This window comes from Vombatus ursinus, unplaced genomic scaffold (genome assembly GCF_900497805.2).
Source record: "Vombatus ursinus unplaced genomic scaffold, bare-nosed wombat genome assembly UNPS02009173.1, whole genome shotgun sequence".
Taxonomy (NCBI): domain Eukaryota; kingdom Metazoa; phylum Chordata; class Mammalia; order Diprotodontia; family Vombatidae; genus Vombatus; species Vombatus ursinus.
This window is the reverse complement of record NW_020948951.1, coordinates 2,209,246-2,235,700: the sequence shown is the minus strand read 5'-3', so window position 1 is coordinate 2,235,700 and position 26,455 is coordinate 2,209,246. Positions and strand designations below refer to the sequence as shown.

The following is a 26,455-nucleotide window of genomic DNA, read 5'->3' as shown; positions in this document are numbered from 1 at the left end:
CAGGATTCAGGTAGAGCTCACAGGCTTGCTTTGTTTCTCAGCTTGCTTGAGCCCTCCCCCCCAGGACAATGGGGGTACAAGGAGGGAAAGGGGATAATAATTCCTTAGCAGCCGCTTCTGGGATAGCTCTGTTTGGACTTCAGTGTTTGACCAGTTTTCAAGGAAACAAACCACGAATGTGTTTTTGTTCCATCTGTGTCTGGAGAGCTAAGAGGTCAAGGATGAGTTGGCCTGTGTAGGCAGTATAGTGTAATAAAAAGGACACTGGACCTGGAGTCGGAAGGCCTGGGTTACTTAATCTGCCTGAGTCTCTATTTCCTCATCTGTCAAATGGGGATAGTATTTAAACCACTTATTTTACAGTTGTTGTCAGGAAAGTATAAGCCTTTGTGAGCCTTAAATGCTGTATACGTGAAATATTATATTTCATATATATGCACACATAAATCATATAAATCACTATCTGTGTGACCCAGAGCAAGGCACTTAAACCTGTTTGCCTCAGTTTCCTCATCTGTAAAATGAGATGGAGAAGGAAATGACAAACCACTCCAGTATCTTTGCCAAGAAAACCTCAGATGGGATCATGAAAATCAGAAATGACTGAACAAAAAAAAAATCATATATACACACATCTATAGAACCATTGCAAACAGTGTATACATATATATGTGTATGTGTGTGTTACTGATGTATTCTTGGTCAATTTCCTTGCCTTCTCTAAGGTTCCTTCTAGGTCTAAATTCCATGACTTCTTTAGTCTCACTTAGGGGAGACGTGGGTAGGATCCCCAGTTTCCCTATTTTAACACTGCCCACTCTATCCCAATCACACAGAAGGGACTGCTGTCTACATCTAATAATCTGATGCACTAACTGGATTTAATAGGTGGGGGTTTAATAACTCATGTCAGAGATTCAAGCCAGATACCACATACTCCTTCCTCAGTTAAATAAATAAAAACCCAATTATTTATAGAGAAATCAAATCTGGGGGAGGGGAGGAAGGGGAGAATTTCTTGGTTCTTGGAAGGCCTGGTGAGAAGAAGCCCATATATATATATGGTTTCTTTGTTGAGTGGAAGCCTCCCTGGGAGTGAGCACCCACTTTAGCTGGCAGAAGTAACCCTGAATTTCTTGAAGAGGGAGGCAAAGGTGTGAGACCAGCCTAGGAAGGAGGAAATGACAACATTAGTCACTCTCAGAGTCTGAATAGTCCGCAACTAGTGAAGAATTGAGGATAGAGGTGCTGCTAGGGCCTGACTGTGCCTCCACGTCTGGGGAATAATCTCTGTCTGACCAAGATCCTCCATGGGGGTGTGCTTCCTCCTCCTTCATTCCACTTAGCTCTGGAGCTTCACCTGACTCTTGAGGATTCTCCAGGCCATCCCGAGACTTCCGACGAACAATTCCCAGGTCGCTGCTAGTGATGGAGGGCCCACTGGGCGTGGGTTTTCGGCTAATTGCCAGCTTCTTGAGGACACTGTTCACCTTGCTGTTGCTGGCCCCAGGTCCTGGGGTAGAAGGGAACCAGGAGCGGCCGAAGATTTCTGTCCGTTTCAATTTCTGTTTGTCTTCATATGCTGGCAAATGGAGATGAAGTAGAGTAAAAGGTAGGGCAGGAGCCAAGTATTTCTTTAACCTGCTCCAGATAGGCTCTAATGCACTCCATACTAAGGGCTCCCTTCCCTCCCTACTCTCACATCCTCTCTCCATCCTGGAGCTTAATGAGGCATTTCCCCTGTCCCCATCCCCTGCTCCCACTCCTGGGCCACTACAGGTGACAGACGAGGACGTACAGTCCAGGCTGTGGTACTTGAGCAGGGCAGCAAGCTTCCGGTCCTCCTCTGCTTCAGGCACCAGGGGGATACTGAGGTTCGCCTTGGTCTGTAGGGCCAGTGTTTTTTCCTCCTCTTCCTTTATGGCCTTTTTCTTTTCCTAAAGTAGAAGATTGGCAAAGGGAAGAGGAAAGGAAAAAAGATGAAGGGGGAAGCATGGGAAAAACATGAGAACTGAGTAGGGGAGTGGGAAACCTCCTTCTGACCACTGCCCTCTAAGAACGTAAGGCTGTCCTATGCAAGGACAAGAGCCCCATTTGCTTCCCTTGCTTCAAGTCTGACGTGGCAATCCAGAGAAATGCCTTGCTCCTCTACCTGGTCTTGCCCATGTGATGGAAACAGTCCTAGATTTGTGCCATGATTACTACTTAAAAAGTAAGTCTCATTTTTTAATTTGTAAAATGAGGGGGTTGGACAAGATGGGACAAAGGCTCCTTCCAGCTCCAGACCCCTATAGACGCATTCATTACCTGTGTGACCTTTGGCAAATCATTCACCCCTTCTGGGTTGCAGTTTCCTCCTCTGACAAATAAGCTGGCTGGATTAGAAGACGTGTGAGGTCTGTTCTGCCTCTAAATTCTATGATCCTGACATGAGAGGCTCAAAAGCTCTATGCAAAGAGACTGACAACTGCTCCCTCTGAGCAGCTCAGACCCAAAGGCACCAGCCTACAGTGACTGCCCACCATCCACAGAAGTCTCCCTTGAGCCCCAGCCCTCCTCACCCTAAACTTCCTCCTTAGCATGCTGTTCAGGGCAAAGTCATCCTTCCACGCACTCTGGGCTTCCTGGATGTTGGACAGGGTGGGAATGGCCTTCTGCAACTTGCTCTGGTCTGTGTTGCCATGCTCCAGGCGGAACATGGCGTCTGTTTCCAGCTTCTGTTTCTTCTCCTGCTCTGGAAGAAAAATGGGGCTGGGTATTTGAAGGTCCTGCTCTTGGGCAGGGGAAGGCCTGTGGGCTGGAGGGCAGGGCTCACCTGTGGTCAGGATCTGTTCATTGTCCGCCACGTCCCAGCGCTCCTCCTTCCTCTGGGCACCACTCACAATCACATAGTCACAACTGGCAGGATCTGTCTGCATCTCGATGTAGTTGACACAGAGGTGACATTTCATTCTGAACCTGCAGAGGAATTTCCAGACAGAAACCATGAGATCAATGAACCATCATCCTCTCAGGATTTACTGGGGAGTCTCAAAGAGCCAGAGCTGGAAGGTGGGCTCAACAGGAGCAATTGTCATAGAAAGGGCTAGACTAGGCTAGGACCTCTTTCTGTGGAGAGGTAGGCATAACGAGCAGAGCCATGGAGGTAATATCCATAGGCTGACAACCGGAAGGGACCTTCAATCTCATCCAGTTCAGCTCCCTTGTTTAAGAGATGAGGAAACTGAGGCTCAGAGAGCACAAGTGATTTGCTGGAGGACATAAATGAGTGTCAGATCCAGAGTTCCAGGCCAGTCCTCTTCCACAACACCACGCTGCCCCCTGAATAACTCTTATTTCTATAGTTTTAGGGGTTATAAAGTTCTTTCTTCACCAACCTGGAAGATAAATGTTGCAAATATTATGACTATTTCACAAATGAATAAAGTGAGGCAGGTTAATGGACTTGCCCCTGGTCACATGTTTGTCAAATGTCAAAGCTGGATCATATAACTAGGGTCAGATTGAACAGGATGGGAAGCTTAATGCAGAGAGCAAAATACAACTTGAAAATGAACTGGTGAGACCAAAGGCAATGCCAGCATGGCAGAACTGGTAGGGAACTCATGCGGCTGGATGAATCCTTTAGCTGAAGGATGACTGGATGCCGGCACCTACTAAGGTATTAATATTTCTGTGCTTATCACAAACTTATTTGCATAAACATAAGAATGGGGTTGTGCTTTCTGTCTTTTACATGTGGGCTCTCCCTCCCAGAGGTCAAGGCTTGAGCAGACTCTGCACACCCCAGCACCACACTGCCTTGGCCTGGGCACTTAATGGGGTGTCGGTGCATGCCAGAGTAGCTGAGGATGCCTGATTTGGGAGAAGGTGCTTCGATCGGGGCTCCTCGTTCCCTTCTCCCACCATAACATAGCCGGGCTGCTTATATGAACTCTAGCCACAGTCTCAAGGAAGTCTATGTCATTCTCTCACCTATCCATGGCCCCTTTCATCCATTTTCCCTCAAAGGCATCTGAGTTTTCTGTAGTCCCCCACCCAGACACAGTACTCAGGATACCAATACAAAGCTGCACCCACCTGTAGATTGGGGTTGTGTAATAATTGCCAACCTTCTTCTTTTCAGCATTGTAACGAACACCTGGAAAGGAAGGCAAAGAGCAAAAAGACTCAGGAAAGCTTGCTGGGCAAATTGGTCCTACCAATGCTTTGTCAGGTCATTCATTCAGTTAACATTTATTAACTGCCAACTGAATACGAGGAAATGTACTAGGTATTAGGGATACAAAGATGAAAATGGTATAGCCCTGGCCTGAAGGAGCTTACAATCTAAAGAAGGGATAATTTATGTGACAAGGCAGAATATAGAAAGTACAAAGAGGTTCCAAAAACTATTCTGAAAAATGAGAGGAGGGAGAGATCATTTTCAACTGAGGGGTTGGGGACTAAGAGGAGCTCTCTCAGAGGAAACTGGCCCCTGAAAGAAGAAGTTGTATAGGCCATCCTCTATGCCAGGTGAATGCTCCCTGTGAATCTCCACCTATAGGTGGAAAAATAGCCTATACAACTATGCAACAACAAAAAAAGCCTATACAACTCACAAGAAGGGGAGGTGAAGAGGACAAAATTGGGTAACAGGGATTGGGTAACAGGTGGCTGTCCACTTTGGCCGCAAGGCAGAGTGAGTGATGGGGAGAAGGTAATTGTGAAATATGGCATAGCCACAGGGTCAGAGACCTAGGGCTGCCAGGGAACTCAGAGGTCATCCAGCCCAGCCTCCTCATTTTACAGATAAGACTGAGGGTGAAAGGGTGTCCTACAGGCAACAGAGAAACAATGAACATTTTTGAACAGGGAAGTGGCACGATTAGACTTTCGTATCTGGAAGATTATTGATCTTCCAAATCAACAATGATGTGAAGGAGAATTACAGAAGGCAGAAAGTAGAGACTGGGATTCAGTTACCCTAGACTAGAGAAAAGGCAATGGAAGAGGGTCCCCAACTGGGATGGTGGCAGAGGGCGTGCCAAGTTGGAGACAAATGCAAGAGATATTTCAGAGACGGAATCAACAGGTTGAGCTGGCGAGGAAGAATGACGACTCACCCATGCCAATGTGGTTCTTACAGCCATCACACCAGATGTTATAGGGCATCTCAAATCTACTCCAAAAAAATAAAGAAGTAAGAGCACTGTTTCAAAATGCCCACTTGGGATTAATACCCAAGAGGTAACCACGCATTCAAAGCTTGCTTCTACCCTAATCTGCAAAAAACTAATGGCCAATTCTTGAGGAATGCAGGGGTCACACGTGTGCCCAGCAGCTGGGGGAAGAATATAGTCCTAAGGCTGCCCCAATTTTACTTTTGGGGGCTATTGCTAACCCCGCCCCAAGCAGCTACACAAAACCCTCCACAAAAAGAACAGGAAGACTGTTGCCAAAAATCAAGTGTGGATTGATTTTTTAAACTAAATCTCACGGACATATTAATTTATACTCAACAAACACTGATAGAGCGCCTTTATGTAAGATACTGGGACACAAGTATAAATAGTATTGCATAATAAACATTGATACTACCACAACAACCCATGGCCCCCCACCTATCATTTATACTGATCTAAGGAAGCATTTCCATTAGCTGCTCCCCTGCTCACCCCTAACTGGTGCCAATCAAAATCAACGAAGGATTGTGGGATAAGCCGTTACAGTGTCTCTCTCAGAAGCAATGGGAGGGAAACTTTTAAGATGATAATTAGACTCTCATATAACAGGATGACAAAAAAAGTAGCACATCTACAGGGATGGAAAAAAAAAAACCTCATAGGGAAACTTGGGTATGGTACCTCTAGCCCAGAAAAGGTGCTGGAGAGGCTGAGGAGTGCCTGGCTGGAGGGGTGGGATGCCCATCTAGCCTCCCTTTTGTTCTAATAATACCCCAGACTTATTATTTGGGGCCTCTTCTGTTTCAGTCCTGAGGTCTAGTTTCCTCAGACAAGCTCTGGAGCTCAGAGTGGTAACATCAACATCCAGGTCTCTTCCAAACACCATTCTCCTCATTATGACACCAGTGGAAATTTCCATCATCTAGACTCCTAATCTGGTTTATTTTGTCAATGAGGGGCCCCAGATTCAAGGGCTTTACCACAGGGATCTGTTAAGCAGCCTTTACCTGATGACAAGAATGCCCTGTGAAAGTTTCCGAGCCCTCTCCCGAAGCGGGTGGCTGTGGTGGTATCGATTGAGAGAGCCATGCTGCAAAACAGAAGAGAATAAAGCTGCTCATCACTCATGGTTGGTGCCCAGTCCAGTGCTCTCCATGACCACAGCTTTTGTAGGAAAACCCTTCAAGGGGCTGGAAAAATATCATGTCAATTCTATTACAGAGATTACCAGTACTCTGGGAGGCTGAGGAAGTGCAGTCTACCCAAAGACAAACACATGCCAAGGTCAAATCTGGGGAAAAGCCCAGGAATTTGGACTGCCTTTTACACATGAAGATTATCATCATCCTAAGATCCTTATGCCTGTGTCATAGGATCATAGATTCAGAACTGGAAGTGCTCTCACCGATCACCCAGTCCAAACATTTCATTTTACAGATAAGGAAACTGAGGCCCAGGGAGGTGAAGGGATATGTCCAAGATCCCACAGACAGTAAACAATCAACAGTTGTCTGGCATGTGTGAGGCACTGTGCAAAAATGAAACAATTCCTGCCTTTGAGTGGCACACATTCTAGTTGAAGAGATGATATATACATCCACAAATTTGTACAGAATAAATACCAGGTAATATTTTAGGGAGAAGGCATAAGCAAATGGGGGCAGGGAACAGAAAAGGCTTAATGCTGAAAATGGTTTATAATATGTTTTACATGACTTCACATGTATAACTGATATATTACTTGCTTTCTCAAAGGGTGTGGAATGGACGGAAGGAAAAGAATTTGGAACTCAAAATGAAAAAAAATTGTTAAAAATAAATAAAAATCTAAAAAAGAAAATGGTTCATGCATTAAGCTTTGAAGGAAGCAAAGGATTCTAGGAAGTGGCAGTTAGGAGGAAGTGATTCTGAGCATGAGGGACAGCCAGGACAAAGGCACAGAGACAGGAGATAGTGCTGTGCAGTGGGAACAGCAAGAATGCCAGACTGGCTGGACCACTGAATACATGAAGTGAAGTCACATAAAAGACAGGGAGGGCAGGCTGGAGCCCGGTGGTAAATGGCTGTAAAGGCCACACAGAGGAGTTCAGACGCAATAAGGAGCCATGGGAATTTACGGAGCAAAGGAGTGACATCATCACACCCGAGCTTTAGGAAAATCTGTAAGGAGGATGGATTAGTAATTGGCAGAGTTTGCAATCACACCCAGGCCTTGCCACTGCTTGATGCTGCCTCTCTGGCACTCTCAAATGGCATCCATTCAAACATCAGACCTCTGTCAGATCACAGGCCATGTCACCACATGGATTTCTTCTAGGCCACAGTTTGATGGAGAAGTAAAAGGATCTCTTACCTTTGCTGGATCAAAGTCTGGAGGGTAGTATTTGTTTACACCTTTTCTTTCACCCTGAAAGTCCAAAATAAAGTGTTACTGTATGTTAAACAAAATAGATATCCCGATGCTGACTGTATGAACCAGATGAAATTCCCAAGAGGAAACAAGCAAACAGCATGGCATACAGTGGAAATATGCCTTTTCAGTAAAAATTCAAGGTGATCAGGACAAAAATCCTGGTAATTAAGGTTCTATATGGCATATAGATCTGTAAGCAGGTAATGAAAGGGTGGGCCAATGGGGGAGGGTGCACAAGGGTACTGATATCTTTGAGGTAACAATCTGTGCACTCTGGGAGTTTCTTAAAGAAGCTGAATTTGTTTCTGCAGAACTCAATCAACTCACCATCTTGGAAAATGTCGACTTCTAAGCAAACTGAATGTGTCCAGCCTGTATAAGACAATCAAATAACATGACTGTACATGGTTCACAAACACACATAAATACCCACACTTTTTCCTATAGTTTGCCAGGAAGTCTGGGTGGTTCCATGGGTTTTCTACTGGAGATTAGGGTGGAGGGCATGGGCCCATTAGATACTCTCCCCAAAGTCCATAAATGACAGATTGAAAATATGAGGTGTCATCATGCTGGGAAGACAAAATATAGTAAAGTCCATAACAGTGAAGAGGGATTTGTTCGTCAATCCCTGAATGCTAGACTTAGGAAGCATCCCATGTTAGAAGAAGGTCTAGGATGAACAAAAGGAAGTCTTTTACACAGATTATACAAGACAATGCTGTACCACACAAAGAGCACTGGAGAAGTGAGGCAATTTGGAGTTCCTGTCTGTGCTGTGAAGTAACTATTATAATATTGTGCATGTCTCTAAAACCTCTCTCTGATTTGGCTTTCTCCTCCGTAATAACAGCTCACATTCTACAGGGCTTGATGGTTTGCAAAGTGTTTCCGTCACAATGATGTGAGGCAGCTAATGGGAGTGTTACTATCATCTTTATTTTACAGACAAGGAAACTGAGAGTTATAACTTACCCACGGCCACAAAGCTAGTGTTAAAGCTGAGATTTAAACTATGCCCAGAGCTCTTTCAGTGACACCACACGGTGTCTTGGGACTAGACTAGATGATCGTTGAGGTGTCTTCCAGTTCTGATATTCAGTAACTCCATGTTCTACACATCTACCTCAGGAAGTGGTCCAGGTGAGAAAAATGAAGTGGCTGAGGACGAATTTAGACAAATTAACAGATGATAGATCTCCTAATACTGTTTTAGGTGAAGTTATAGCTATTCTAGGTCTGATGCTAAGCTAGAGAAAAGGTTCTGCCACAAAATGTCCCTTTGAACTCTCACCAGCTGGAATCAAGAGTTCAATTAATTATGGGATTGAAACAGAGGGAATCATGGTTTTAAGTTTACTGAAGAAGTCTGTGTCTAGCCCTGGGTCAACAGGTGACTTCCATTTACGCTTTTTGCAAATTATGATTCTGTATCTTCACAGCGCGAGAATCATAAGATTCAGAACTGAGAAGGTCCTTGGAGATTATTTAGTCCATTCCCCTCATTTTACAGAAGAGAGCAGAAGGAAGGAAAATAACTTCTTCACCGTCCAGTATGTAACGAGTTGCAGAAATGAGATTTGAACTCAAATCTTCCATTTTCAAAGGGAGTTCTTACTATTACATCATGCTGAACTATAGGATTTCTGCCATTTTCAAATGTTAGCCTTCAGGCAACAGCATAGTAGAAAGAGCTCTGGATCTGGAATCAGAAACCCTGGGTTAAATTTCGCCTTGGCTAATTGTGGTCTGTGTGACCTTGGATCAATGGCTTCTCTCTGGGTCTCAGTTTCTCCATGTGCAAAATGTGAGGGTTGGGCTACATGATCTCCAAGGTCCCTTCCTGGGCTGATGCTTCTATATGATTCTTTGAACAGACCTGGTTAGAAGGCGCTCAGAGGAGAAGGGACTGGGGGCGGCAGGTCTGGTGGCTGGGGATGCAGTTGATAAGGTTGACAGTTCGCAGCGACACCTCCTTCCCCCTTCCCAACCTTTCTGGGGCAAGAACCGCCCTCCCCCTCTCCCCTCCCCCCGGCCTGCTTCTTCCCTTCCGCCACCAGGGCCGGGGCGGTGGACGCCGCGGCGGCGGGGGTAGGCTCCAGGTCAGAAGAGATCGATCCCCGGAATCCTTGGGATTGCTCGGGGGTACGAAGCTCGAAGGCCCCGCTAAACCCCCGCCCCGCCGCCACATCCGTTCGTCTCACCTCAAGTGCTTACCTGCCTTCTTCCCTACGTCATCAGACGGCGCCGCCCCTAAGGCGGGCATCCAGGCCCGCCCAACCCACGTGACGAGGGAGCCGGCAGCGGGACCAACGAGACCCGGAATGCTCGGTGTAAGGCCCACCCCGAGGCTGGGGGCGGGGCTGCGAGGCAAGATCTGGCCCATGTGACTGGGACTGGCTCCGCGTAGGCCGGCCCGAGGGTGCGAGGCAGGTGGGGAAGCTCCAGCTGTTGCTGTCGGGTTTCTCTTCCCGACAGCTCCCTCTCCCGCGTCATCTGCGTTTTCAGACAGCTCGCCCCATAAAATTCCTGGATTTCCAGGCACCAGAAAAAGGAACTTGAACTGCCTAGGGGGAAAGCGGGGGAGGGGGATGGAGTTCAATGCTAGGGTTTTGTCTTCAGTGCCCTGCAGCCTTGACGATAAAAGAGTCACCTGTGTACAGAGAAGCAGGGGAGGGGACTGTGGTGAAGGTCCTGGGAAATAGGGCGCATCCTCCTTCTCTGCATTTCTCTCTCTCACTCTCTTCTCTCTCCTGCTCCATCTTTTTCCTTTTTCCTCTGCCTCCCTCTCCTTTTTTCTTTCTCCCTCTTTCTTGTTATTCTCTCTCCCTTCTGCTTTCTGTCTTTTTCTCCCCTCCCCCTCCATCCTCTCTCTCCCTTCCTCTTTTCTCTGTCCTTATTCCCATTCTTTCTCTCTTCTTTCCCCTTTGTCTCCCTTCCTGTGCTTCTACTCTTTCCTCCTTTCCCTCTCCCCCTCTCTGTTCCTCCTGTCTCTTCCTTCTCTCTTTGCCACCCCTCTTTGCTTTCCGCATCTTTATCTCTTTCCCATCCCCTATCTTCCTTCTCTTTCCTACTTCCTCCTCTTTCTTCCTTCATCCTCTCTTTATCTCTCTCCTTTGCTCCCCCCCCTCCCCTCCCCCCTTTATCTCTGCCTTACCCTCTGGCTTTTTCTCCTCCTTCTCCCTCTCTCTCTCCCTCATATTGTGGCCAGTAAGCAGCAAGTTCAATATCACAGTGGAAGTTTCCTAAGCAAAAACAGGGAGGGAAGGGCTCCCCTCACCCCTTCCTGAAAGGGTTCCTGATCTTCAGAGCTCTGATGATATACTTACAGAAGCACCAGGAACAGGAGTGGGTGTTTGTGAAACCATTCCTTGAAATTGAATGTAGGAATGTCTTCTAAAAAGTCACCTGAATGACATGGGAGGACCTTCTGAAAGACTGGGAGTAGGGGCAGTGGAGATGTGAGCTATATATTAGCAGGCTGCTGGGAGTTTTAATACTTTCTTTTCTTTTCTTTTTTTTGGGGGGGGGCGAGGCAATTGGGGTTAAGTGACTTGCCCAGAGTCACACAACTGGTAAGTGTTATGTGTCTGAAGCCAAATTTGAACTCAGGTCCTCCTGACTCCAGAACTGGTGCTCTATTCACTGTGCCACCTAGCTGCTGCCTAATACTTTATTTCTGATTTAATTTAGTATGTTTACTTTATAATGTGAGTATGTCACTTTAGTCTCAGAACTCCTGGATATCTGAAAAGTCATTCTACCTGGATGAAATCAACCCTGAAACTCACACCTCCTCAGCAACCTCTACTCCTGGGTTCCCTCTGCTTGGAGAAGATGGGGAGGGAGTGGACATCTGGGAACTCCCCCCAAACCCTTTGTTGGGAGGGCATCCAGGGAATTTACCTCATCATTTCCCACCTGACTGACCTCCTTGATTTAATGATCTACAGAAACATCATTCTGCAAGATCAAATAACTCTGCTAGTCACACCTCTTTAGATCATTTCCCACCTTGGCTGCAGACTTCATCATTTCCCTACCTCAGGTTATTTTTATGTGCAGTCTCTCCTCCCACTCCCCCCCCCACTAGATTGTAAATTCCTTGAGAACAGAGACTGTCTCTCTCTTTGTATCCTCAATGCCTAGCACTATACCTGTCACATAGTAGGTTCTTAATAAATGTTTATTGACTCTGACTTTGATCTTAAGAGAACAGGGGCAATGAAAACTAATTTTGATTAATTTAAGAACTTAGAACTTAAGCTCTTAGAGCTGCCCAGAAAACCAGGCAGATACCAGGAGACTGGGAGTGTTTCAGATCCAGGCAGTCCACAGATGCATATGTGCAGTAGGCTTGGACCCATTGCCACCTGGTGGTTTGTGCTGAGATTGTTGAGGAAGTGAGAATTTACCCTTCAGATAAATGTATTGACAGCACCCACTGGAAGTTCGGGCACTGACTGAGTTAGATACTGGCAGTGCATTATGGCCCATCAGCATATGTATAATGTATATATGTGTGTAAAAATTGTATCATGTTCTGGTCCCCCAACCACTTCCACTTCTAGTCAGTATAGGAAGTAAAATTGCAAAGGGGAACCTGGGAGTCACTTACAAACCATCCCCAAAATCAAAGGCTCATAATTTACAGATTGTATCATATGTTAACCCAAAATCACATCCTGGCTGAATGTGCTGAATCAGGGGAAATCATCGAGGCTTTGTTGTCATGAGTTTTTGGTCTTATGATATGTAAATCTCAGATAAATTTGGGATTTACAAAGTAAGACCAGCAGAACACCAAATGGTGCTGATGACTTTGAGATGATGGGGATCTTTTGATTTTAAAGTTTTACTGACAACTTTGAGATAATTTGGTTATGTTAATGTACCTGTATGTGCCCAAGTGGCACAGGTAAAAGTCTTGCTTCCCCAAAACCCTATAAAAAATGAGACCTCAAACTCCTGCCTCCGAAGTGCTCTTGCATCTCTAGTGGGATCATGCTGCCCAGTGGTCCCAACTCTAATTTGAGATTGTGAGTGCTTCTCCCCCTTCTCATTCTCTTCTTCATACTGCCTGTCCCCGTTCACCATCCCATCCCCTGTCGCATCTGCCTTGGTACTCCCTTGTCCCTTGTCCCTTTTCCCCTTGTCTCTGCACTTTCTATACCTTTTCACTTCTGCACTGTGCCTTGTTAAAGTGTGATTGCAACCTCAATTCCTGCTGTCATTGATGGTCTTTCCTGGTGAGTTACCCAAAGAACTAGGCATGCCTGTCCCATTTCACAATTTCATTAATTATCAGTTTGATATGTATTATGACTTTTCATAGTTTGGAAGGTTAAAATTCAGAAATTATCAAATAACTGGGGGCTCTAGGATGATTAAGTACTGTTGGGGCCATGAATTTCACTGCATAAATTAGAAAGTCATACTCAATTAGCATTTGTTAAGCACCTATTTTGTTTGGGGCACTGTGCTAAGTGATAGAGAGACAAAAAATTAAGTTCCTCATAGTTCAGTGGGGGGGACAACATGAAAGATTAAGTAGGACTTGAAAGTCTTGCAGAAAGTGGGGCTTTAATGGAGACCTGAAAGAAGGCAGAGAAGCTAGGAGGTGGAGAGGGGTTGGGAGAGGATTTTAGGCATGGGAGACCCCCAGAAAAATGCTTGGAGTTAGGAGGCAAGAGTGTTGCATCCAAGAACAGTAAGAAAGATGGTGTCACTGGATCAATGAGTAAATGAAGGGGAGTGAAGTGTAAGAAGACTGGAAATGTTCGTTTCTGGAGGAACAAGTTCTGAAGAGCTTTGAATGCCTAACAGAGGATTTGGTATTTGATCCTGTAGGTGATAGGGAGCCACTGGAGTTCATTGAGTATGGAGATGGCACGGTCAGACTTGTACTTTTAGGAAGATCACTTTGGCAGCTGAATAGGGGATGGGCTGGAGCAGGAAGAGACTTGTGGAAGGAAAAGCAAACCAGCTATTTCTATAATCTGGCAGTGAGATGATGAGGGCTTGTACTTGGGCTGTGATAGCATCAGTGTTATTCCAGAGATGTTACAAAGGTAGAACCAAAATGACATTTATTAACAACTGATTGGATATGAGGGGGTGAGAGAGAGTGAGTTAAGGAGTCAAGGATGACATCTAGATTTCAAGCCTTGGTGACTGGGAAGTTTGTGGTACTCTTGACAGTAATAGGGAAGTTAGGAAGAGAAGAAGGTTGTTTTTTTTTCTGGGGGGGGATGAGTTCATGTGATGGAATACTACTGTGTTGTAAGACATGATGTGCAGATTGACTTCAGAAAAACATGAAAAGACTTGCATGAAATAATGAAGAATAAAATGCGCAGAACCACAGAATGTGTGTGTGTGTGTGTGTGTGTGTGTGTGTGTGTGTGTATCTGTGAGGGGGGGGGACAGAGGGAGGAAGATAGCGTGGTACAAAAAATAACAAAAAAAACCCCCAAAAAAACCGGGTTTGGCTGCATCCCACTAAGCAAAAAAAAAAAAAAAAAGAAGAAGGAAAGAATGAGTTCAGTTTTGGGCATGTTGAATTTAAAATATCTATGAGACATCCTGTTTAAGATGTCCAATAGGCAGTTGGAGATGTGATACTGGAGTTCAGGAAAAATTTAGGTAGCCCAAGGGGGGGAACCAAAGGCCTTGAGGCCACACGTGGCCCTCTAGGTCCTCAAGTGAGGCCACATGTGGCCTCAAGGCTGCAGGTTCCCCACCCCTGGGTTAGATAAATATCTTTCAGAGTCAATTGAAACCAAAGGAGCTGGTGAGATCACTAAGTGAAATAGTGTAGAGAAAGAAGGAAAGGGGGCCCAGGACAAAGCCTTTGGGGACTTACAGGTTTAACCAGTATAATGGATGAAGCTCCAGTAAAGGAGACAGGAGTGGGTAGGGGGGAGGAAGAGAACGAGGGGAGAGCAGTGTCAGGAAAACCTAGAGTCCCTGCATGAGAGGACACCCTGATTGGATACATTAAAGGCCAGAGAGAATGAAGGAGATGGCCAGATGTAGATTGAAGCAGGACCTTAGGAGGAATCAGGGACGTTTGATATAAGAGGTAATGAGAAATGCTGCTTAGAGAGAAGATAGCATTCAGGAGAACAGCAGACTGGCAGGCTTTGCAGCTATTTTACTGGGAAGTGTGTTGATTGTTTTATGTTTGAGTCACTGTTGTCTTGTGATTGCTTTCATATAAATGGAAAGTACACTGATGTGTGTGGGTGGGTGGGGGGTGTCAGGAGCCAGAGCAACGAGTGGTAGGAATGTATTCCCCTCAAAACCAGGGTTGCTTCTAGTCCCCTCGGAGAGTTGAGTAAGTAAACTTGTGTCTGATCCCCCCTCTGCCCACTCTGGAAAAAGAACTCAAAACTGGTAGAAGTATCCGCTTGGAGTGAGTGGACCAACTCATATAGAAGTGGGGGTATGGGTGCCATGTAGTGCCATGCCCAGGCTACTTACAGAACTGGTGAGCTCAGAAATGGAAGAAGAGGGAAAGAGGTGTGAAACCTAAGAAGGCTTAGGATTTGTGTGGCAGTCCTCTTGCCCAAAATATATTTTCCTGTATCACCGGAAACTCCATAAATTAGAAATTAACTTTAAAATATCTTCTTTTTAACAAGTAAATACCTAGGAAACGTTAAGGGACTAGCAATCATTCACTTCTGATTTTAAATTACTGAAGTAATATGAACTCTCCAGTGTTGGTTAGTGTACTACTCCCTCTACTGACCAAGATCATAAACTCCTCCATGTCTTAATAGATTTATGCTGCCCCTTTCCCACCTCCCTCCCCCTCCAAATCAGAATCTTCTAGTGTATCTTCTTGTGACAAACCTCTCTGAATTTAGTGTAACATTGTTGATCAAGGGAGATCCTAATCAATTTGATAAATTCCTCCCCCTTCCCAATTCAAATTAACTTGATGAAATTGCAGTGTATAGACTTTGGTCCCAAGGGGCATCTGTCCAGGTAGTACTTATGCACCCTGTCTCTTTGCCAAGAGGGCACAAAGACTCCCTTGATGGGCCCCCAGTGACTGAGGCTGCTTCCCAGAAGACTGCTCATCAAGAGTGAGGGGGCCAGACTTGTTGGAGGACCTGCCCTTTCCTTCTAGTCTATAAAAACAAAATGTGTTCTGGTTTACCTTGTTTTCTTTTACTGTACCCTTGGCTTCCTGACCAGAGTCTGGGGTGGAGGGTTGTGGGGTAGATTTCTCCCTTTCTCCACACCAGGAGCAGAAGATGGTAGCTTACAATTGATGCACCAGTGGAGCAGTCACTGGTTGCCATGGCAAGCCTAAGCCTGGATCCCCAATTCCTGGCTGCTGCTGGAGGGATTCCTTCCCACCCCTCCCCTCCCCCACCGCTTGGCCTTTCTGTTAGCCACTTCAGAAAAGGAGCAAGAGCAGCTTCAGCTGTAGGCCCTAGGCTGAGCCCAGACACAGGCTTGGTCCAATGTTCTCTCTCAATAATAATAATTATAGCAGCTAATATTTATGTAGCATCTCCAGGCTCTACTCCTAACTCTCTGAACCTCGCTCTATGTGCGAGGCATTGAGCTTTACAGTTGTTATCTTATTGGATCTTCACAACCCTGGGAAGGAGGTGCTGTTATTATTTCCATTTTACAGATGGGGAAACTGAGTCAAACAGAGGTTAAATGACTTGTCCAGGGGCACACAACTAGAATGTGTCTGAGGCCAGATTTGAACTCAGGTTTTCCTGACTCCAGGCCTGGCACTCTATGCACTGCATTACCTACCTGCTTCTTGTACACTAAGCTTCACTATTTATCTGTCACCCATTACTAGCCCTATGGCTTCTCTTCTCTTTCCCAATTCCTCTCTCTCTCTCTCTCTCTCCCCCCCCCCCCCCCCCTCCCCCCCCCCCCCCCAGTTAAGTGACTTGCCCAGGGTCACACTTCTATTAAATTTCTGAGGCCTATTTGAACTCAGGTCCTCCTGACTTCAGGAAGGATGCTCTATCTACTGCACCACTTAGCTGCCCTTCTCCCTATTCCTGTATCTCCCCAAAAAAATCACTCATCCTATAGGAGAAAACTATTCCTAACCTCTATCTACCTCCTCCTGTTTTTCATCCTCATCTTCAGCCCTACCACACCCATATTCTACTTCAACCTTGCCCACCTCTTCCACAGTATCTTCTGGAATTCCCAATCCATAATGTATATCTTTTAAATTCTGGAACTCTTTCTCTCATGCTCCTATTTCTTAGCCCTCACTGAGACCCGGCTCCTCCCTGATGACTCCATATTCCTGGCTATCTTCTCCAGCACTGGCTGTACCTTCTTGACCTCCTTACTGCCATCCTCCCCACTCCCCACCCCCAACACTGGGGGTGGAGGGGAATCAGAATACTCCATGCTCCTTACTGTCACTTCCAAACTCTCCATTTACCTCCATCAATCACCAACCTCTCCTCCTTTGAAGTCTACTCAATGAAATCAATCAATCAATCAAAATTGGTAGCTACAGTATACAGAACCCCAAGTCATTCTTCCTTTTTTCTGAAGGAGTTCAGCACCCTCGAGACCCCTCAGCCTCCTTTAATCCTGTGACCTATTCCTTCACTCTAGCTCAGCTGCAGATAAGGGTAATCTAGTCACTCTCTAGATCTCAGCATTTTCCACAAGTGCTCATCTTATCCCTGCTCTGATTGATTTCACTTTCTCTTTCAATCCAATAATTACCCATTTCAGTTCTACATAGTCACCTGCTTTTTTGTCAACAAGCATTTATTAAGCACTTACTACGTGCCAGGCATTGTGCTAAGTCCTGGAAAAACAAATACAAGCAGAAAGAAAGACAGTCCTTGCCCTCAAGGAGCTTGCATTTTAATGGTGAAAACAATTCGTGAGGAGTGGAGGCGGTGGTGGGTGGAGGGTGGTACCTGTTAGGGGGTAAAGTAGAGATAATTCAGAGAGGCAGGAGTGTGCTTTGGAGAGGAAAGAAGACATAACTGGTCCGAGGGCTTTCCGTAAAAGGAAGGTTCTATGAGGAACCAGCCAATGAGAAGAAGGGGCTGGGGGAAGGGGGTGTACTTCTAATGTGGGAAGCCTAGTACAATGAACTCCCAGGGTGAGGAGGCTTCTGCTGTATGATAGAGGAAGTTCAGAGAGTTAGGAGTAGAGCCTGGAGATGTATGAAGACATAGCTGGCCTGGGCATTTTCCTTCACATGGGAACCAATACTGGAGACAGGCAGGTAGTGCAGTGTATAGAGTACTGGGCTCAGAGTCAGGAGAACCTGAGTCAAATCTCTGCTTTGGAAACTTACTACCTGTGTGGCCCTGGGCAAGGCACTTACGTGGTTTGCCTCAGTTTCCTCATCTGTGAAATGAGGATAATACTAACTAGCATTTGCATAGTGCCTACAATGTTCCAGGCACTGTGCTAAGCACTTTAGATATTTTATTTGCTCTGCATGACAACCCTGGGAGGTGGTTGTTTGGTTGTCATCCTTTCCCTTCCTTCTCAAAGAGGACCAAAATGACATCACTATGGTAGAGTCAAGTTACAGTGTGTCTGACTGGCTGATCAGACCAATACGAGCTCAGAATGTTATATCACAGGTCAGGCACAAATAAATAATCCATGTGGACATTTGGGGTGGATTCTCTAAATTTGCACATCTTGTGTTTCTTTTGAGACCGGGGGAGGTAGACACTATTATTACCTGCATTTTACAGTTGAGGAAATTGAAGCAAACAGGTTAAATGACTTGCCCAAGGTCACACAGCATTAGGTTTCTGAGGCTAGATCTGAATTCAGGTCTTCCTGATTCCAGATCCAGTGCTCTATTCACTGTACCATCTAGATGCCTAGCTGGGATAATAATAGCACCTTCTTCCTAGAGCAGTTGTGAAGATAATATAATATTTGTAAAGTGCTCCGAAAACTTTAAAGTATTATATAAATACTAGCTATGACAAAGATCATGATGGTGGTAGTGGTGAAAGGAACAGGTATTTATTGAGTGCCTACCATATGCCAGGTACACTGTGCTAAGCACTTTATGAACATTATCTCACATGCTCTTTTTAACAACCTTGGGAAGTAGATGCTATTGTTATCCCCAATTTACAGTTGAGGAAACTGAGGCCAACAGGGGTTAAATGCCTTACCCAGGGTCACACAGCTGGTAAATGTCTTAGGATGGATTTGAACTCAGGACTTCCAGGCCAGCACTCTATCTGTTGTGCCACCCAGTTGCTCCCATGATTCCATGATTATGGAAACAAAGGAGTTTGAAATACTTTGCTATACCAACTCCCCTTACCACCACTTATATTGTGGTCAATGAGGAAGACAGATGGCCCCGGAGGCTTACAGTGGACTACAGAGAGCTTAACAAAGTTATGTGCTAACAGCTGTAGTCGTTCCTAACTTTATCAATATGGTGAATCATGTAGCTCAGGTCCCTACTGTGATACAGGATTGTCAGCCTCACTGATGCCTTTTTCTCTCATCCCGTTTCTGGAACTAGTTAGGAGCAATTTACCTTCAGCTGGGAAGGAATCCAGTAATGGTCGTTCCTCTTGTCTAACTGAACTCCCTCCTACTGCCACAATCTGGTGGCAGAGACTTGAAAAAGGGTGTACTTCTTGAGAACGTTGATGCCCACCATAACATTGATGACATATCCAGACCAGAGAAGGCCACAGTGACACAGATCCCATGTCTGCTTGTGGTTCATAGGAAGGACAAAGTATGGGAGATCATCACTAAAAATATCCCCGGTCCAGCCTGCTAAGTCAAACTATGGGGAATACTATGGATGGGAAGAATCCAGATTAGAGGTGGGGAACCTGAAGCCTCCAGGCCACATATGGCCTTCTAGGTCCTCAAGTGCGGCCCTTTGACTGAATCCAAATGCTTCTACAGTCAGGAACAAGCTATTTATACTTGATTTCTCATGACCTAAGAAGAAGGTTTCTGGGCGAAGACTTTTTTGGGATTGGAGAATCCACATTCCCCTCCATTTTCTGTTACCCACAAGACCACTCTTTTTGAGTAGGGTCAAAAAAAGAGCAGAGTGGGTGGGAGGGCCATGCCCTGGCTGGCAGGCATCAGTGGGGGAGAAAAACAGGCAACCTGGGCAACATGGGCAGTGAAAAATAGTAATATGGGCAGCAGCACAAGCTTACTATAGTTACTGAACTCTAGAACTGATAAGGCTCTTTTGCAGTGCTGCTATTACAGTACCTAGTGTTCAGCTCCATAATTACCCTCTGCCCAAGGCTAAGGGGTAGAAGAAGGACCCAGGGCCAATGCTTGAATGCACTCTTGAAATAGCAGCTTTACTATCATGCCCCTGACTACCAGGGTTGAGTTTCTCACTTCCCTGAAGCAGTGGCAGTGACAAACTGATGCCTAGGAAGGCAGAGTTCTCCAACTCAGCATAGCAGTTTCTTGGACTCAGACTCCAAAAAATCTTACCCAATGGATTGCCTTTGGACATAGTTCCAATTGACCCTCTTTGACCCTTTCTTATTCTGGTTACTATACAGAGTCTCCTGGGCCTTGAGTCCTATGCCTCCTTAGAGGGCTTTCTGAGAAAATGGAAGACTTCAACTGGAAATTCTGCTTTCCCTCAGGGTGGTTCAGACAACTTCTTCCCAGGGAGGAAGTATGGGACAAAGTGGGGAAATTATTGGGAGGTGGCTCTCTAATACCAGAAGGGAAATGAAACTATTTCTGGCTGATTATGGTGCGAATTTACTTAGAATTAAGGAATCTCGTGGAGTCCCTAGATGAAGGTGAAGGAGAGTCCTTACTCAGGCCACAAGGGAGAAAGGTGTAGTTTGGAGTATACTGGAGCCAGTTCATACCAGCGCTTGAGAGCTAAGTGTTAAATTTTCAATGTGAAAATTTACATTTCAGAAATAGGCAACCAGCTACAAATTAGGGCTTGCTTTATTGGTTTATTGATTGTCTAGACTTAAAGTGATGGATAAAATGCTAATAATGCACATTAAACTTAAAAGTGTATTTAGATGCAGTTTTTTTTCCCCCTGGGAAAACCCATTGTTAAATATTTATCAGCACAACCCTGGTGCAGTTAGTTCCTTAGCAGAGCCCTTTAAAGGGCAAAGATTTGGCATAATCTCCCTAATGGGCCTCCCAGGGAAGGGGAGGCTCTGGCTGATAGCCTAGGGAACATCTAGGGCAAGTCTCAGTGATGACTCAGGCCTCAGAACCTAGTTTCATGAAACAAGGTAAGGACCTCTGAGTCATAAGGAGGCTCAGTCTATAGTCAATCAACAAGCATTTTCTTTTTATTGAGTAATATTCACCCCCCAATTACATGTAAAAACAATTTTTAACATTCGTTTTTAAAAATTTTGAGTTCCAAATTCTCTCTCTCCCCTCCCCCTCCCGATGGTAAGCAATTTGATATGAGTTATACATGTGTGGTCATGCAAAAATGTTTCCATGTTAGTCATGCTGTGAAAGGAAACACAGACCAAAAAACCACACACAAAAAAACAAAGCATCAGTTCTCTCCCTGGAGGTGGATAGCATTTTTCATCATGAGTCCTTTGGAATTGTCTTGCATCATTGTATTTCTGAGAACAGCTAAATAGCTCACAGTTGATCATCGAACAACGTTGCTGTTGCTATGTACAATGTTCTCCTGGTTCTGCTCACTTCACTTTGCATCAGTTCACATGAGTCTTTCCAGGTTTTTCTGAAACCATCCTCCTCATCATTTCTTATAGCACAATAGTATCCCCTCACAATCATATACCACGACTTGTTTAGCCAATTCCCCAATTGATGGGCATCATCTCAATTTCCAATTCTTTACCATCACAAAAAGAGCTGCTATAAATATTTTTGAACAGATAGGTCCTTTCCTTTCCGCCCTGCTTTAAAAAAAAATCTTTTCTGGATATAGAACTAGTAGTGGTATTGCTGGATCAAAGGGTATGCACAGTTTTCATAGCCCTTTAGGAATATCAACAAGCATTTATTAAACACTTCCTATAAACCAGGTACTGTCCTGATGTTCCTGATACCACTCATTATTATAGCTCTACTTCAGGAGATTTACTGTGAACTGCCCCTGATCTCATCCTCTCCCACTCCTCACTTCACCAAGGTTGAAAACCAAGGTCCTTCCAAAGCCAAGAGGTTCTTATCTTTTTATGGTGATCTCTACTGACTGTCAAAACAAAAAGTCACTTACAATTAATTTATGTGCTTTTTATAGTACCCTTCTACAGACAATAAGAAAAATTAACAAATAATTAAAAAACTGTTTTGACACTTTTAATTCTTAAACCTGCTTAAGTTTTAGTTATGTAATTAGAGATATATGATAGGGAGATCTCAGTGAGAGAAGGTTAAATGCAATAAATTCTAACTAAGCTAATAGATGAACAATTTCTTTGGACTTATTGTGTCTTTAAATTCAAGCCCTCACACTTTGGCAAAGCTAAAATTCCATTGTAGTATTCGATGGGTAGATCTCATCATGATGACTACTTTAATCATTTCCCTTTCAAATATTCTTATATATACCTTATATTTCATAAAGATCTAGATTTCCATAGTTTAGGTGGAAAAAATGTGAAAAAATAAAGCATAATGTCACCATGTCTGGCTAGGATAATTTACTTCATTTTATGTCAATCTCTGTCACTGATTATAATGCTTTTTGGAAATATATATATACATACTGTATATTCTCAAAACATGCATGGGAAACATCTAATAATAAGAGCTACAGTTAACATTTGTATAGCAGTTATGTGCCAAGCACCATGCTAAGCACTTTACAATTATTATCTCATTTGGTCCTCTCAACAGTCCTGGGGGGTAGGTGCTATATAATGAGTTGGCAAAACCACTATGAATTTGTCCTAAGGTTATCTTACTGTGTCTATAGAAAATTGCCCCCTGCAGACAATTGGTTGACTGCACGCTGTAAACAGGATTTTTTGCTGAAATACCATTTATATTCATTTTCTCCTTTTCAAATTTAGTAAATTCTCTTCTGTCACGAATTATCAACAGCAGTTTCCAGTGGGCACACTAGTGGCTCCACCACATAGAAAATGACTTCATGGTTCCCCTGGAATGAATATGTGAAGCAGAACCAGCAGTCATCCACATCTTTCTCTATACAGTGGGTTAGAGACACACACTAGCCAGGGTAATATTGGAGTCTATACATTCCTGGGAACATGTGTCTTTTTTCCTGCCTTATCAAACACTCTGCACTGAATCCATTTCTCTGTGCTCAGCACAGACCCCAGAGTATGTCTGACATCTCACAAGTGGGCACTTGGTATTGGGGATCTGTGTATTTATAAGAAAGAGCCACACTTGCAGATTCCTTGCTCCTTACAGATTGTCCCATTCCATGCCACACAGAAAGAGGTATCTAAAGTACAATCATGAGCACTCCCAGCAAACCCCAGGTTAAAGTCACCCACTCCACACTTGCAAACACCATTTCCTACATTGGATCAGTCACAGTTGAAATTTGTCACATTGACAGAATTGGCAAGAATAAATTTCATTTTCATTCTCCCTTTTCTTCTTCTTCTTTTTGGCTAGGCAATGGGGTTAAGTGACTTGCCCAGGGTCACACAGCTAGTAAATGTTATGTGTCTGAGGTTGGATTTGAACTCAGGTCCTCCTGGTTCCAGGGCCAGTGCTCTATCCACTGTGCCACCTAGCTGCCCTATTCTCCCTCTTCTTACACTTACAATGTCCACAGATACAATATCCATCATTGCTGCAGATTTCGAAACAATTTCCTTTCCTGCAGGAAGCATCTATGTCTTTGATGTTTGCTTCATTTACACTAAATTCGTAATACCTATCAGCACATCCGTCATTGTACTGGCAGACTCCACACTCAAATGTCCTTTCACCACTACTCTCCTGACTACAAACAGTTCTTGCTTTATATAAATTCACATGAACAAAATTTTAAATTTATGTGGAGAATTCTGAAAGAAATCTACATCCCGAAAAAACACCTAGGTTAATTTTACAGTATAGTACTGTGCTTTTTCTCTCTGCTCCTGCCCCTCATTTTGGCACTCCATGGCCTTCCACCCCCCCCCACCAAAAAGAAAACCTAGAAAAAAAATCCTTTAAAAACCTCCTCCTGCTCTTATTTCTCTGTCCTTGGTCCCCACTTGTCCTTGAACCCTGGGCAGACCCTCCCTCCATAGGCATGTGTGGCCTTCTTCCTCCCTCCTTCCCTCCTTTCCCCACATCTGCAGGCAAATTCCCATTATGTCAAAAGAGGTCTGAAGAATGGTCCACTTCCTTAAGGTAAGAATTGTCTGTATTCAGAAATGATTCAATTTGGCACCCACATTCACAGAAAAACTGAAGAGTAATTAACACTTCTTCAGTGAGACCCAGAGGCTTAATCTTGATGGTTTCTTTGTCCTTCCTGGGACATTTGTTAGAAGTTATGCTAATCTCAAACTGCATTTCAGCCCCTGTGGAAACATTAGAACGCTTCCTTCCATTTTCTCCTATTCCAGTCTCTCCATTCTTGCAGTAAGATTTGTAATTTACTGTTACTCCCTCTGGCAACATGCTGTTTTCTAAAATGACTTCAGAAGATAGGGAATGGGATGCATCAATGATCAACTGACTTATGTTGCTGGAATTGGCAGTCAGTGTTCCTATTGCTGACTTCGGGATTGAATTTTTTAGTTGCTTGTAAATGGTTTGAGACTCTTCTGCGACTGCAAAAATTGTCTGGATGTTATTTTCATTGAGTTTCTGGACAAGATGAGCAATAGAGGAATGTTTATATGGAGGATTCATTGTGTATGCATTGTTTTCTAGGTGACATTGTCCTTCATTTAAAAAAAATTTTTTTTTCGTTGTTTATCATTTGGAAAAAGAATATTCTACCAAGTTTACTGTCTCTGGCAAAGTAAAACCAACATCAGTGGAGAAAACAAATTGTCTTGTAATATTTCTCCAGCCAGTTAATGACTCACAAAGAATAACTTACAGAATTGCATCAAACCCACCTTCTGGAGAATCCAGAGGATCAGTCATGTGCTGGTTCCCTCTAAGTTCATCAAACACTTCCCCTTTATCTCTTAGGCTGAGCGTGTTTCTGTAGCAGAAAGGGCTGGTGCAGGTTTAGTAACCTGTGCAAGGGTTACTGAATTTAGCTGTTGTTGTACTATTAGAAAGTATCACTCTTTCTCCCACAAATGAACTGAATGCAGTTTGTAAATCTAAGGGGATTCTATTCATTTGGATCACTAGATCTGTTCCAAAACTTTTCACATATTCCAGGTCGTCCTTCAGAGAATATGCGAAACCCATAAGATACCAGATTTCACTGCATAATCATTGCCTCCGCATAATCGTTGCACTCTGTTTTTTCAGTATGAAAATTGGTTTATAACCTTTCATCACATAATAGTCGCATGATATAATTTTATTCATCATACTGCTTAGAAGGTAAACAGAGCAGCAGTGTATTCACCAGTGGCATATGGATACGCATTTATCGCTCACACATTGCTATCAGGGAGCCTAGAATTCTCAGTGCAGGTTCATTGTCAGTATTCAATGTATTCCATTGCATGTATTCCATGCATCCCAATTTTGCACCAAAGACCATTTAGTAGTAAATGATTTTTAAGTAATATTAGCACAATTTCTTTAAAAAGCTTCACATAATGGTTGCACCCCACTTTTTTTGCAACAAACATTTGGCATAAAATCTGCACCAATTACACAGTGAAATGTGGTGTGAGAGGTCCATGGAGTGGGGGGGTTGTAGTCTTCAGCACTTTCCTGAATTTTAATGTAAATGTCTGTGGTTTCCCTGACTGCTGGGAGTTTTAGCATTAATTGCTGTGGCTGGATCTGGGTAACATCTTCTGGCTATAGCTTCTCTGCTGCACCTTTACTGTGATTTGTTACCTTTTTATTTTTCCTGATATTTTTGTGGCCCCCAGGATTGTGCTCTGGATTGCAATCCCTTTTTTCCAACACTGGGCAGAAGGAAGCATTTCTTTGTTTAGAAATGATCAACTCATGCACCATCCACAGGGTGGCCCTGCTTGTATACCTTTTCCCCATGGTTTTGCATATGCTTTTAAACAATCATTTCCACCCATCTGGCATACTTGACAGCTCAACCACCTGACCAATTCAATCCAGAAAAGTACAGACAGTTCTCACTTTAGATAAGTGGACCATCCCATAGACCTCTACACAAAGTGATTTTTTTTGTGATATAAATTTGCCCACAAATATGGGCAAATGAGGGAGGAAGGGAGACAGGAAGGGGTTGTACTCCCTTGGAGGGAGAGGGCCAGCAGGAGGTTCAAGGACATGTAGGGTTCAGGACAGAGAAAGGAGAGAAGGAGAAGGAACACATGGGCCTGGAGCTAGCCATGTGGGACCTGACCAAACTGAGAAGAAGAAGGTGGGAGGAGTCTGGATGAAGCCACAAACAGAAGAGGACTGGTCACACACAGAGGCAGGGGACAGATACTTGGTACCCCAGAGTGGACCCATGGAAGACAGACACTCTGAGTGGACACATGAGCAGGTGAACTGAGCTGGGCAAAGCTCTGGAAGTCTCAAGCAGACCCTATCTGGAAGTGGTGGTGATGATTTCTCTAGGTACCCATTCTTCTGCTTTTGCTTGGAGGGCTTTTTTTTAGGATTTTTGTTTTTGTTTTTGTTTTTTTTTTTAGTTTTACAATTATCCCTTCCACTTTGCAACTTTCTGATGCATCAGGTTGGCACAAGAAATTAAATGGGAATTTTGGGGGAGTTTTGGGAAGCCACAGATGACACATGAAGGCCAACAGATGACACA

The 26,455-nt window shown here is 44.2% G+C and overlaps 1 protein-coding gene and 1 pseudogene across 4 annotated transcripts; both read right to left on the bottom strand.

Annotated features, from left to right (window-relative positions):
• Positions 1 to 859: 859 nt before the first annotated feature.
• CCDC130 (coiled-coil domain containing 130) lies at positions 860 to 9,853 on the bottom strand. Of its 4 annotated transcripts, XM_027851370.1 has the most exons (12): positions 9,796 to 9,853; positions 8,554 to 8,739; positions 7,906 to 7,950; positions 7,519 to 7,572; positions 6,173 to 6,255; positions 5,106 to 5,161; positions 4,081 to 4,141; positions 2,816 to 2,958; positions 2,562 to 2,734; positions 1,799 to 1,937; positions 1,361 to 1,582; positions 860 to 1,167 (listed from the first exon to the last, which is right to left on the bottom strand). In XM_027851370.1, the coding sequence occupies exons 3-12, from the start codon at positions 7,906 to 7,908 to the stop codon at positions 1,109 to 1,111; spliced, it is 993 nt and encodes a 330-aa protein (XP_027707171.1). In that variant the 5' UTR covers positions 7,909 to 7,950; positions 8,554 to 8,739; positions 9,796 to 9,853; the 3' UTR covers positions 860 to 1,108. The 4 variants fall into 4 exon arrangements, with proteins under 4 accessions (XP_027707171.1, XP_027707168.1, XP_027707169.1 ...); XM_027851367.1 differs by having other exon boundaries at positions 860 to 1,582; XM_027851368.1 differs by having other exon boundaries at positions 860 to 1,582; positions 9,783 to 9,824.
• Positions 9,832 to 25,745, bottom strand: LOC114035209 (annotated as a pseudogene).
• Between the last annotated feature and the right edge of the window lie 710 nt (positions 25,746 to 26,455).

What these genes read in the sequence shown, in the direction of transcription:
- CCDC130 (XM_027851367.1), bottom strand. An exon ending in CAGACTTTGATCCAGCAAAG is followed by an intron (nt 6,256 to 7,518) that starts GTAAGAGATCCT and finishes TCTGTTTTGCAG; the next exon opens with CATGGCTCTCTCAATCGATA. An exon ending in CAAGTACCACAGCCTGGACT is followed by an intron (nt 1,583 to 1,798) that starts GTACGTCCTCGT and finishes TCCATTTGCCAG; the next exon opens with CATATGAAGACAAACAGAAA.